Here is a 13514-nt window from a genome sequence, read left to right as displayed (position 1 = left end):
GAAGTCCAGAAAGAAGTGCATTACAGTAGTCAAGACGTGAAGTAACTAATGCGTGGATGAGAATTGCTGTGTTATTAGTTGTGAGAGAAGGGCGGAGACGAGTGATATTACGCAGGTGGAAATATGCAGTACGTGTAATATTATTAATGTGACCTTCAAATGAGAGTGTGCTATCCAAGATGACACCCAAACTCTTTATCTGCATGGAGGGAAAAATTGTACTGTTATCAATGTTTATAGTGAATTTATCAGCTTTATCCAAAACACTTTTAGTGCCGATGAGAAGGGCTTCAGTTTTGTCGCTGTTTAATTTTAAAAAGTTAGCTGAAAGCCAGATTTTTATTTCAGCTAAACATCTGCTCAAAGCAGGAGGAGGAAAAGAACAGGAGGGCTTGGTGGACAGGTAGAGTTGAGTGTCGTCAGCATAACAGTGAAATTGTATGTTGTATTTTCTGAAAATGTGACCAAGAGGCAGTAGATATATGATAAACAGGAGTGGACCCAGTACAGAACCCTGTGGGACACCAGTAGTGACAATCTGCGATCTTGACTTAAAATCTTTAATTTGAACAAACTGAGTACGATCTTCAAGATATGACTTCAACCATAAAAGAGGGGTGCCAGAGATCCCTAGTGAGGCAAGCCTATTCAAAAGAACCTCGTGCGAAACCGTGTCAAAGGCTGCACTCAAGTCCAGGAGAATAAGAATTGACAGTAAACCAGAGTCTGCTGCCAATAGTAGATCATTAGTGATCCTGACAAGAGCAGTCTCAGTGCTGTGGTTGGGACGAAAACCAGACTGGAAGAGCTCAAACAAATTGTTATTAGCAAGGTATTTATGGAGTTGAGATGCAACACATTTTTCCAGTATTTTTGAGATAAATGGCAAATTGGAAATTGGTCTATAGTTGGCCAAATTGGATGAATCAGCTCCAGGTTTTTTTAGTACTGGGGTGATTACAGCAGTTTTAAGTAAAGATGGGACAGATCCAGAATCCAGTGATTTGTGAATAATGTTAGTAATCAGTTTGGACAATAATGGAAGACAGGTCTTAACTAAGCATGTAGGAAGTGGATCAAGCAGACAGTTGGTAGTTTTAGATTTCTGTATATGACCAACTATTTCAGCAGTAGATGGTAAGGTAAAAGTATCAAAAGAGAAATGTGTGATGATTTCAGAAACATTTTGGCTGAAGTCAGGGGCTGAAATATTTGTATGTAATTGATGATGAATGTCCTCAATTTTTGTTTCAAAAAAAGACAGGAAGCTGTTACATAACTCAGTTGAAGAAATGGTTTTTATTATATTGTAATGTGGTAAAGCTGAACAACTGAGCTGTATTTTTATATTATATAAATTTTCTAATGATTATTAATATTATTATCATTATTTAATTTTTTTTTTCATAAATCGTGTGTTGCGGACCTCTTGGCCAGGTCACCATTGTAAATGAGACCTTGATCTCAATGGGATTTTATCTGGTTAAATAAAGAAATATACATATATATATATATATATATATATATATATATATATATATATATATATATATATATATATATATATATATATATATATATATATATATATATATATATATATATATATATATATATATATATATAAATAATCAAAGAACATGAGAGTGCATTACTTCGATCATTTTTTTATAGCATATTAAGAAAATAATTTGAATTTATTTTAACAGGGACAATGCTCATTAATCAACAGTAAAACTGTAAATAAGCCAGAGTTAGCCACAAGGCGGTAATTTTCATCTGTTGCCCCCTGCCAGATTTTAAAGGGCAACCTAAAATAAAAAAACACGTCATTACACATACAGAAACAGTAAAGTTACATATAACAAAAAAGATAAAAACATGCAAAAAGAGATAACTATAATTATAGTATAATATTGAGTGTTAAGTTTAAGCTACCTCACGGCCTACCTGCAGGATCGCGGAGGCCCACTAGTGGGCCACGACCCACCAGTTGAGAATCACTGGTCTATTTTACTATCAACAATATGCTAGTATTTAAAATCTTTTTTTAAAGGTTAAAATTAACAAAAAATATACTTTCAATATTTATTCTCCAGACACTCCCATAGAGAATTCCAGATATGCCAGAAACCATCCAATTCTAAGTCATAAGTCAGTTTTTCTACTGGTTAGAAAATGTCAATCTAATTCATCCAAATATTGACCGAATGAATGTTAGGAGAGGACCACAAAGTTTTCTTGACAGATAAGTACAAAGGTGTAACACTGTTTTAAAGGTGTAGATCAGTTTTACTGTTGAGAAAATAAATGACTGGAGATTGGGCAAAAGGTTTGCCAATGATCTTTTAAACTATTTTGTGGTTACCCATGTTTTTAAAAGTGGCATTGTGTAAAAATAAATCAAATCAGTGCAGTTGTTGGTTCAATAAAACGGGCTAATTAAACATCTGGAGAATTCGGGATTCAGTGACGACAGATGAATTATTCATGGTGTTTTGGGGACAGATCGGTGTTGATGAATGCCTACCAAAGACTTAATTTCTTAATGAAAGCTGTTTGATTGGACACTGCATTGGTCTTGCTCAAACAGTTCAGTGATTTTTTTTTTTTAAAAACAGTAAAATGAAACGGTCTCATTTTTAGTGCCACTTTAACACTTTACTTAACCATTCTAGCAACACTTTAGCTGATTGGGCAATGTCTCTATCTCTATTGGAGGTGTCCGTATGGTTAAAACAACACTAGTATTTACTACATAAATGACTATTTTCATGTGGGTGCATGACAAATGAAAATAGATCTTGTAACAGATATCGAAGCCTGTTACTTTTTACGTAGCACTTTTTTATTTTTACATTTATTGTTGTTGTTGTTGTTGTTGTTGTTGTTGTAATTATTATTAATATTACTATTATTATTATTTAGGATATGTTTTTCTAATTATTCCTAAGTATTAAATAATTAAAATGACTAAATTAGATATTCAAAAGAATAAAATGTGTTCTTTGGAAGCGTGTACTTTCATAATGTCTTAATAATAACATTTATTGCAATATATTTTAGTGCAATATATCGTACAACAAAAAAAATAGATATCATGACAGACATACCTTTTCCAAACAAAAAGCACCGTTATCTTGTTTTTTTTTTTTTTTCAGGTTTTCATATATACATTTTTTTGCTAACACTTTAGTTAAATACTAATTCCCGCTAGCATGTTGTTGTTGTTGTTGTTGTTAATAAGGTATTGGAACTTTCATTAATTGTGTTAATAAAGTTACTTTTAAAAGTAATATCAACTTTAAGTCACTTAAAGTAACCAAGTAGCAGTAACTTTTTTTTTAAAGTAAAGAATTGTGAAAAATCTGAAATTTTCATATATTTTAGTTGGCTTTAAGATTCTATTATTGCTCTTAAAAGTAATTTTACCCAACACTGTTTAATGGTACTTAAAAAGTGTGATCTTATTCTACATTCCTCATTCTACTCCATACCCAACTACTATTTTATTAGCTGTTAATAAGCAGCAAATTACCACTTTAATCTTAAGTCTTAATGTTTTTACAGTACAAATTGTACCTCTAAAGTGACCAATTATTTTGCTCGCTTTTGTGTTCTCCGTAGTTTAAGGTGCAGTAGGTGATCTGCCAAAATGCAACACGTTAGCATAGTATCTTTAAAAACACAGTCCCTACCCTTCCATCCAAAGCCACGCCTTCTGAAATCACGAACTCACACCGTAAAGATGACCGTAGCCAACCCACTTGATCATGTCATTCATCAGTTGGAAATCATTATAGTTTTTTTTTTAATGCCACAATTTTCAATGAAAAACTCTATTATATCTAGGACATTTTCAGTTGTGTAGCATGCAAAACTTGTCATAATGTGCAAAATTTCATACATGTAAGGATTGCTGGTCTCTGTCCTAAAGCTACTACTGTATGCTTAGTGGTTGGTCGGTGGCGTGCAGAAGTCACACTTGTTACTAAGCCATACTTGCATGCTATTTCATACAGAATATTCAGAGTAGCAGTAAACAATATAGGGAGTGCATCACAGGCTGTCATTATTCAACAGTGAACCAATGTAAATATAGAAGCAACTTCAGTAAAGCAGGTTAGGCGGAGTAGCGCTATTTACTTATGTTTTGTTGTTAAACTAAATTAAAATCTACATTATTCATGCTGTAACAGGTCCCTTATATTTTAGTCACATCAGTCTTCCACCAGAAAATTTCAGTGGCTGAACAACACTTCTGTACATATAACCCATTCAAAAAAACAACCCAATCTACATAAGCTTTGCATGACCAAAATATTATTAAAACATTACCGATCTAAAAGAAATACTTCAGCTATAGTGTCGGCCTTCCTCCAGTGTGCAAAAGTAACTCCAATACTGATTCAGGATTTGAAATGGTTTCTTACAAATTTACATTTTTTTGACAGACAGTTTGGGCTACTTGTCAGAAATATGGGTATTATCTGCTCATTGATGAACATTTTTTTGTTTTATGCCTTACCCAGAATATACAAATACATATAAATACATTTAGATCATTCACTGTAATCATTACTGAAGACAATCACCTACTACACCTTTAAGTAGTTTACGTGCTTAAAGTAATTTCATTAACTAAATAAACTCACCAAATGTTTCAAATTTCATTCAGGCTAATGCGTTTACTCACATGAACTAAAATCCATTAAATTAGCCCTAATGCTGAAAGAAAAACTCCTATACAAGTTCTCCAAATGGTAAGAGGATTGTTTTTTTTTCACGCTGTAAAACTGATCATGAAAGTAATGATGACAAGTTTTAACCCCTTGGATAACATCCTCCCGCATGCTCTATTTGTTAAAGCATTTTAACCTTTTAAGTAGGGCTGGACCGATAAACAATATTATATCGAATTATGATCAAATTTATGTCTAACAATGATCAGCACTGGACTGTTTTACTCTATATTGTTCTAAGAGCCAAACACACAGCAGAAATGTACAACATTGGGAATCTAGAAGTGTGTTGATATTAGAGATTTACCAAATTTATGGCCACCGAAAATGTTATGCAATTTAATGGACCCTCTAATTATTGTGGCTTTAGTCATTGTTGGGGTACTCTTTTTAAATCTAAAAGCATTAACAACTTGTATTGAAATGTATGTTGTGATTGTTCAATATGTAAAAGAATTAATCGAGATTGCATTTTTACATATCGCCCAGCCCTATTTTTAAACACGTTTTATTCAATTGTGTTGAATTCAATTCTGTGTGGAAGGTATTTTATTTAGTTCCTCCTTATGAAGCAATTTGTAACACCAATTAATCCAAATACATTTACAGTGAAATTAGTGTAAAACCTTAATACGGTCTATATCTTCAGTATGCTCTCTTCCCATAAAAATAGCAATAGAAACTTACAAGGTGTTATATACAAACTTGCATGAACCAATAATCAACAATGCTTTTACTGCATTTATTAATCATATTTACAATATTTATGTATTATTACATTTAAAAACAACTGAAGTTGGCCAAAGTAAAAGCAATAAAACGGTGTTGAAGCAGTTTTGAAAGCAAGAGAAAATAGGTCTTTAAAACAGACTTAAACACAGAAATAGAGGGTGAAAGTCTGATGTGTGGCAAAATTTAGGTCCAGCAATTGCAAATGCTCGATCACCTTGTTTTTTTTAAAGTGTGTTCTTGGCACGGTGAGTAAATTGAGATCACAAGATTTAGCATTTACTAATGCATTATTAAAATGTAAAAAAATAAATGAATAACATTAGTTAATGCACTGAGTTGACATGAACAACTTTATTTCCATTAACATGATCAAAGATAAATACAGTAATAAATGTATTGTTTATTGTTTGTGTTTAATGTTAATGTATTTACTATTACAACCTTATTGTAAAACGTAATCATGATGTATATAGATATTTTTAAATGAACGTTATTGTTGAGTCTTTCAATGTGTGTTTCTCCCTCTGTTTTCAGTCACCATGTGGGCAGAAGTGATGGGCCGGGTATCTATGGCTCCGGTCCGCCTTCTGATGCTCATCGTAGGGGTGGAGCTTACAGCAGTGCCCCGCCCCCCACAAACTATCACCAAGGAAACTACCGTCCCCCTCAAAGAGACCACTACTCTCAGAGCCAGAGCCAGTGTAAGTGTTTCACTTTACTAGAGCAAGACATTTGTGTGTCTGGATAGATTGGGTTAAAATCATTCTGGGATTATTGGGAAAACTGTTGGGTTAAAAATTACAAAAACACCAAATGATTAAAAGGGTAGTACACCATTGAATGAAAATGTCACTATTTACTTGCCCTCATTGGTTCCAATCCTTTATAAGTTTCTTGATTGCATACAGCCTGAAAATCTGTAACCCTTAACTTAATTTTTTTTTTTGTACTACGGAAAGTTTTCCAGCATTTTTCTAAATATTATCTTGTGCATTTAAAAGGAAAAACTCAATGTTTAAAACCACTTGATGAGTAAATAATTTTAGTATTCAGATGATCCATCCCTTTAAATTAGTGCAGGACAAAGATCAATCGCAATTATTCGCATCCAAAATAAATGGCGTAGTATGTGTATTATATATATTTATGTATGTGATAAACCTACACGCATTTTATTTATTTATTTATATATATATACACATTTATTGGGTAAGAAACATCTGACAATACAACAGCTTCACACTCTACATTTGCATGTTCTCGCTTAAAATAAAAGTAGGGCATTTTGAAACTTGTATTTTCAAGTAAAATAATAAAAAGTTTTTAAATTTCCTCTTTTTTTTCTATTTTACATCTTGACAACAGTCTCAACTAATTATGCAGATAATTATGTCGACACATCTTAATAATTAAGCACTTTTGGAGAATTAATTGCTTCTGTTTACATTATGCTTGCATTACCAAGGCAACAATGCATTTTTAGTGACAGATTAGAGAGTGCTCCTTTACCACTTATCAGCACCACTGTAGTGAATGAAACTTAAGCAACGAACGAGCATTCAGCACTACTCTCTTAATTTAGCAGAACATCGCAGTAGAACTTTTTCTTTACAGACAGTGGGTAAACTGAATGCATATACTGTATAGTGGGAGCGATTGGGTGCGGAATAACCCCCAGCAGGATGGGACTGAAGTAACGGACATACAGCCTATAGTTTGCGCAGGTCTGAATCTGTATGGGACACGGAACCTCGATCTTTGCAACGACAACAAAAAAATCAGCATTTGTTATTTTTTTTGTGTCCGTTTCAACAAACACTTCATGTAAATTTAGACACTCACAGCAATGTGCTAATTATTTGGCCTCACCTGTGCATTTGTGCTGGATCTCATTCACTTGCCATACTGAAACGCACAAAAACTCCACACACAGCGACACGTGAAGAAACGTGATGTCAACTTATTTAAATACTTAGCAGTGATTGGACCGATCTTTGCACTTTCAGTGCATGTGAAAGGTCATCGGAAGCGTCCAAAAGTGGAACTTTTTTGCTTTGTTGCATTTGTTTTATTATCAAACCAATATTAATAATGCATATTCTAAACCGCGGATAACAGGGTGCACTGACCTGTGGGAGAACAACCGAGAACCACTGCATTTCTACTAATAATCCCTGTGGACCCTTTTCATATTTCAGGGCTTCTCAACAGTGGATGTTATTAAAAGAAAATAATAAAAGAAGAACTTGATGGTGTTATCAAGACTTTCAGAAAGATGAAAAAAATAATGCGATACTGATAATGGCAGCCAGAAGAGAGATCAATGTCAAATTTACTGTCCTGCCCTCATAGATGCTGCATTTCAAATGCCTTGCACATGAAGTATTTCTTTTTAATTTGATGCAAATAGGATATAATGCATACAAAAATGCATAACAATAAAAGAATAAATAAAAATGCAATAAACAGACCCCCCATCCATGCATGGTGTAATTGTCACAGATTTTGTAAAAGCATTTTTCATATTGATGTTACATTAAGATACAGTAACTATGGTTGATGATGATGATGATGATAAATAAAAACACTAATGTCCAGAAATTATGCAAAAATGAATACATTTAATAAATATAAATGATAATTTTTATTTAAAAAAAAAATAATAAGAGAGAGGAAACCACAGCAATTATCAATTATTAAAGTTTCAGTTCTGCAGATTTAACTTTAGTATGATGTGCAATTGCTTAAGTTATTGTAACGCAGTCTGCTTTTATCCAGAAACAGGCCTTGTGCCTCAGCAGTGTTTAGTTTGTTGACACTGAAGGACAGGAGTCGCTCTTAACGCGTTCGCTGACCTTCTGTCCTCGCGAGCGGCTCATGTCTCCTCCACCGTTACTTTGATGTGCCAATTTGCAAGCTGATGAATAATCGCATCTGTGGGCGACTGGAAGCCTCCCTGCTGCCACTTGATGCTAATCGAGGTTTGGGGGTTTTTCGCTGATCACTGCGGCTCTTCACTGGCCACTGATGCAAAACCCTCCAGTTAAACGTACAGCACACACTACCCGCCCGCCAAGCCATTCATGTTTCTATGAATAAGGCAATCACAATAAATTTTCAAGAATAATTATACTTATTTATTTTGGTTCCTGCTGAGATTTCACATCATGGTGTCTGCGCGGTCCTAAAGTACACATGAAATCAAAACTAACCATATAGATTTTGTTAGCTCACATTGCTAGCTTTGTGGCGAACAATTCATCTGTGCATGTTAGTAAAAAGAAAACAATAGTTTGTCCTTGTTATCTTTAATTGAAATCCAAAAATGCACTTCCTGTTTCTGTTAAATTCTAAAATTGCGTCTGTCTGAGTTATTGGGTGTGGCTAACATACTTAACCACACCCCTCTGACTTTCAGTTTTGACGAGAGGAGTCTGATAGGTTGTAATAACTCTCCCCAAACATTTTTCCTGATCTTTATAAAAATAAATGTCTTTACTAAATCCAATCAGCTTGCAGTAAAATAAGCCACGCCCACTGTTTTCTTATTTAATATTTCTTTCTCTAGGAGCTTCGTTACTATATGAAAACAAACAGTCACAGTTTCCAGTTCATGCAGACTTTAGTGTATTAAAATTTGATGCATCAATTTAAAGAAATTGAAAAACAATTAAGTCTTAAAGGGCTCCTATGATGAAAATCATTTTTTGGAAGCTGTTTGAACAGTACTGTGTGTAAGTATAGTGTGTCCACAGTCATATTGGAATGACGTTGAAATAGGATCCAAATCCCTCCCAATTTAAAGGCTGACTGCAATGTGACATAGAAGTGCCGTTTCCCCGCCCACCGAATTGATTGACAGCTGTGTATTAACATGTCTCCGTAGTAATGTGTATAATCAGATCAACAAGACAGGACGTGCACGAAGCAACTGGGATTAAAAGATCTGTTCAGCTCTCTGTGATCATCAGTCATCATCAAATGTGATCAAGTTTAAGTTTTACAAGTTTAAAAGGTTTCAAAACTGTGCATGTTTGTAATATATTACAGCGAATTTTTCATTTATTTATTTTTTTTCCTCTCCTGTCTTTACATTCACCACAGTCACATGTCAGTACAATTTAAAAAAAAGATGCTTCCATCCCAGTTTGTGGACAATAAATCAGGTTTATTTTATATATTCTTAACATAACGGATATCCATACAGCAGTGGATATTAACGTGTTTCCTTTCACATTTGCGTTCATAAACCATGCAAAGTTAAACGTGTCTGTCTGTGCGTGCATGAACTTTGTAAAAACATTGTGTGTGACTCATCATTGCAGAAAGGCTTGATTTAACTCCACAACAAATACATCAAATAATCATTGGGAAAGTTTTTTTCTGTAGTATTTCTTACAAGCAAAATACTTTCTGTAGTATTACTCTCAAACTGACGCAGCAGAGACGGAGATTGAAGCACACTCTAAAAGGCATGTGGGAACTGTGGGCGGGGAGAACTATCAGTAAAGGCACAGGCAACAAAAACAGCTACAGTGTGTTCAGAACGGAAAATGTCAGCATTGTGAAAGGTAAAAGCAATAATCTGATGGGTGTTTTGAGAGAATTTTAGACACGTTCTGGAGACACAAAACACTTATCTTATATCTTGAAAAAGGGGTAAAATAGCTGCCATTTTAAATGTTATTTTTTGACCTATTAAATTGTCATTTTTGATTATACAATGTATAGTTGTGCGATTAGAATTTTCCTGAGTTTAATCTGTGGATCTTGGGATGCTGTGTGGTTTATGAAATCAATAATGCAGTGCGAGGTCAGATCTCACAGGATATTGTTTACTGCAGTAACCAAGACAACACCAGTGTTCCTGCTGTTCTATATGCATCCCTTGCTGGATTCGAGTTTTTATTCAGTATATGAATTGTGGCTTAGTTTAATATCAGTATTTAGTAAATACACCAAGTACAAATGTTGCCAATGTTGCTGGTTGACACTTAAAGTGGCAATCAGGTCTTAATGTTTGGAAAGAGTCCTTAAAGGTCCTTAAATCAAAGGTCGATCTTGCCATGAAATGGCCATAAGTTGCTGATTTTGTAATAAACAAAAAGACTACATTAACTCCAGTAAATGCTCGACACTTGGCTGAACGTGCTTTATTTTTAGTCAAATATGCAGAGATGATCCTCATTGTTTTCATGGATTAATCTTAATCTTAAAGCTTCTGCAAGACTTCAGATAATCTTGGAGGTAAACATCATCAGACATTAAGCTTTAAGCATAAGCATTATTGGACATTCACTTTAAAATGATTCATTTAAAAAGAGCAGCATGAACATTTTCTGAAACATTTTCTTTTCTCTTCTACCAAAAAACAGTATTTAAATGGCCTTTTTCAAAGTTGATTGCCATTCCAGTAGTTTTGCACTGAAAACCTGATGATGTTTGGCTGCGTTTCTCCAGATGAGTGTGTTTGTGTGCCAGAGAGCAAATCCTCGTTAACTTTTCCCAGCTCGCTGTCTCTGTCTCTCTCCCTCCTGCCGTGTGGACTCAATGTGCAGTTCCTGAGACGCGCCGAAAGCTTTTGTGAGCCCTAATCAAAACAGCTGGTGCTAAAGGACCAACTAGTGTATTACAGTCCTGCGGTCTTCATTCTATGGATATTGATAAGCTGTATTGTAGAGGTTCATTACGGGCTCATTACAAAGATCAGGGCCCATCTGTGTGTACGTCTGCGCTGTGGGACGACGTAATCCCTGTGTTAAGTTAATGAGAACACCGTTTACTGTTGTGTTTTTAATGCGTAATCCTATTTGGGCTTTGTGTCAACTGGCTTTAACTTCCCAACATTCAGTGTGCTGACTGCGCTCGGTGTTTATTGAGAGCAGGATGAATTGGCTGTAATTTCGTCTTTTGGTTTGACCAGTTGTGAGATGAGCTGGGATGAATTAGCGTTTGATAATGGAGGTGTAAGTGGGTGGTCCGGTCTCTCTCTTTTCTCTCTCTCTCTCTCTCTCTCTCTGGTCATCAGATCCCACACTGGATTTCTGGAGGTGTTTATTGGATGTCTGGGATGTTTCGCAGCATCTGTTGCATGTTGGTGATCATACATGATTGGTTTTTAGTATTTTTACACTTATTTTTGTCAGATCAATCATGTTTTAGGTTTGCAGTTCAAATGCATCCATGAATGTGTACTTGCTAGGTTATTAGTTATAATTTGATTATTAGGCAAGGCAAGTTTATTTATAGAAGACATTTCATACACAGTGGCAATTCAAAGTGCTTTACATAAACAGCAATAGAAGAGACAAGTATAAGAAATAAAATAATAAAAATAATAAAATTTTAAAATTATTAAAAATAGATAACAAATGGGTTTTGAAGAATGAAAAAGACAAAAAAAGACCTAATAGTGTGTCTTCAGCAAAGGCGCAGCTAAACCGTGTGTTTTCCGTCTTGATTTGAATGTGCCAAATGTTGGAGCACATCTGATCTCGCTGCTGAAATCAGCTTATAGAAATGGTGGCGGATTTTGGTGGTGGAATTTATTTGATCCTAAAGATCACTGTTATAAATGCTTTAACATTCTCTTGCGTTAGGTGCTTATGTTGTTGATGTCAGTGAAAATAATACAAAGCTTGTATTTTAAATTGCAAATTGCATTGAATTGAAACTTACCCAGTGTCAATCTCTGAAAGTTTTAGATATCTTTTAGTGTTTCTACTTGCGTGCATCTGTAGATATTCATACATTTTATACATGCACATCTTATATCAATTATTTATCTTAAACTTTGATCTTTCTGAAGCTTAATAATATGCATTCAATCTTGCATACAATGAAGGTTGATTTTAAAGAAATGTAAAATGTATAATTGCTGCAATTATGTCTGTTTTGTGGATTTAAACCTTCCAAACATAGACTCTGCACATTCAGAGAGGCACGTCTTGGCTGAATGCAACCTCTTTACACAGCAGCTGTTTCAGTCTAATTAATCCTTAATTGAAGTAAATTGAATCATGTGCACACCACTATATCCATGTCAGAGATATGACAGGAAGACTGCAGGGGAAAAAAGGCTTTAAAATCCTTTTGTGCTATAAAACTATACAATAAAAGGATGTAACCTTTCTTTACAGTAGTCTCTTAGCTTGGTATAACCCAGGAAATGGAAACATTTCTTGGTGTAAATTTGATTTACGGGTCAAGGCTAGTTTATTTAAATTGCACATTTCATTAAAAAAAAGGTTATTCAAGTGCTTTACATAAACGAGAATAACAGAAATGTAATATAAAATAATGTATTATAAAACGTTAAAATGTGTTCACTATTCTTGCAGCAAAACATCATTGTCTTTTCAGTGTAAAGCTGCTGGAGGCATAATCAAATTTAAGAAAAGCTTAAAGAACCTTTTGGTAGAAGAGAAAACAATAGGTTTCGGAAAACGTTCATGCTACTCTTTTATTTTGATTTTTTTTTTTGTAATTATTAAAAGATTTTAATGGTTTCATCCATCAAAACAATAGCTATAATACAGGTTTAAATGTTGTTCCTGTTTCCCATATGCTAGAATGTAAATTGTATTATTTATTAACCAAAACAATTATTCTTATTCACCTTATTCTCTGCATATAAGTGGGTGCAGCCATTTGAATCGTTTTGGCTCGAGACTTCCTGTCTCTTTCACTTCCATTCATTTTTAGACGGTAACAACAGCTCATTTTGTTGCGTTGTTGCAAACTGATATTTTCTTATTATATAATTCTACTTTGTCTGTAAAGTCATGCAAACACTTGTTTGTAGAGCAAGTAGTTTAATATTCCTAGTCATTTCTCCTATAAAGGTAGGTGAACCGGAAGTTCTAAAACAATTTCAGAAACGAGCGCACCTCCACATTGAAGAATAAGGTCAATACAGTTTTACCATGGCATTCAGTGTAATAGTTTTAAGCAATCAAAGTGCAACCTTAAATATTCATATTTAAATAATTAAATTGAGTTATATCACTTGTTTAATGGCTTGTTTCCACTGACTGGTAC

The 13514-nt window shown here is 34.2% G+C and overlaps 1 protein-coding gene across 3 annotated transcripts in view; it reads left to right on the top strand.

Moving 5' to 3' along the window:
* The window catches only part of xrn2 (5'-3' exoribonuclease 2), an 88187-nt gene that overhangs the window by 55913 nt on the left and 18760 nt on the right, over window positions 1-13514 (top strand). For all 3 annotated transcript variants that reach the window (NM_001001944.2, XM_005160875.6, XM_073932159.1), the window contains 1 exon segment: window positions 6009-6175. In NM_001001944.2, the coding sequence (NP_001001944.2) occupies window positions 6009-6175 (167 nt within the window).

Source organism: Danio rerio, chromosome 20 (assembly GCF_049306965.1).
Source record: "Danio rerio strain Tuebingen ecotype United States chromosome 20, GRCz12tu, whole genome shotgun sequence".
Taxonomy (NCBI): Eukaryota; Metazoa; Chordata; class Actinopteri; order Cypriniformes; family Danionidae; genus Danio; species Danio rerio.
This window is presented reverse-complemented; position numbering and strand designations above follow the sequence as displayed.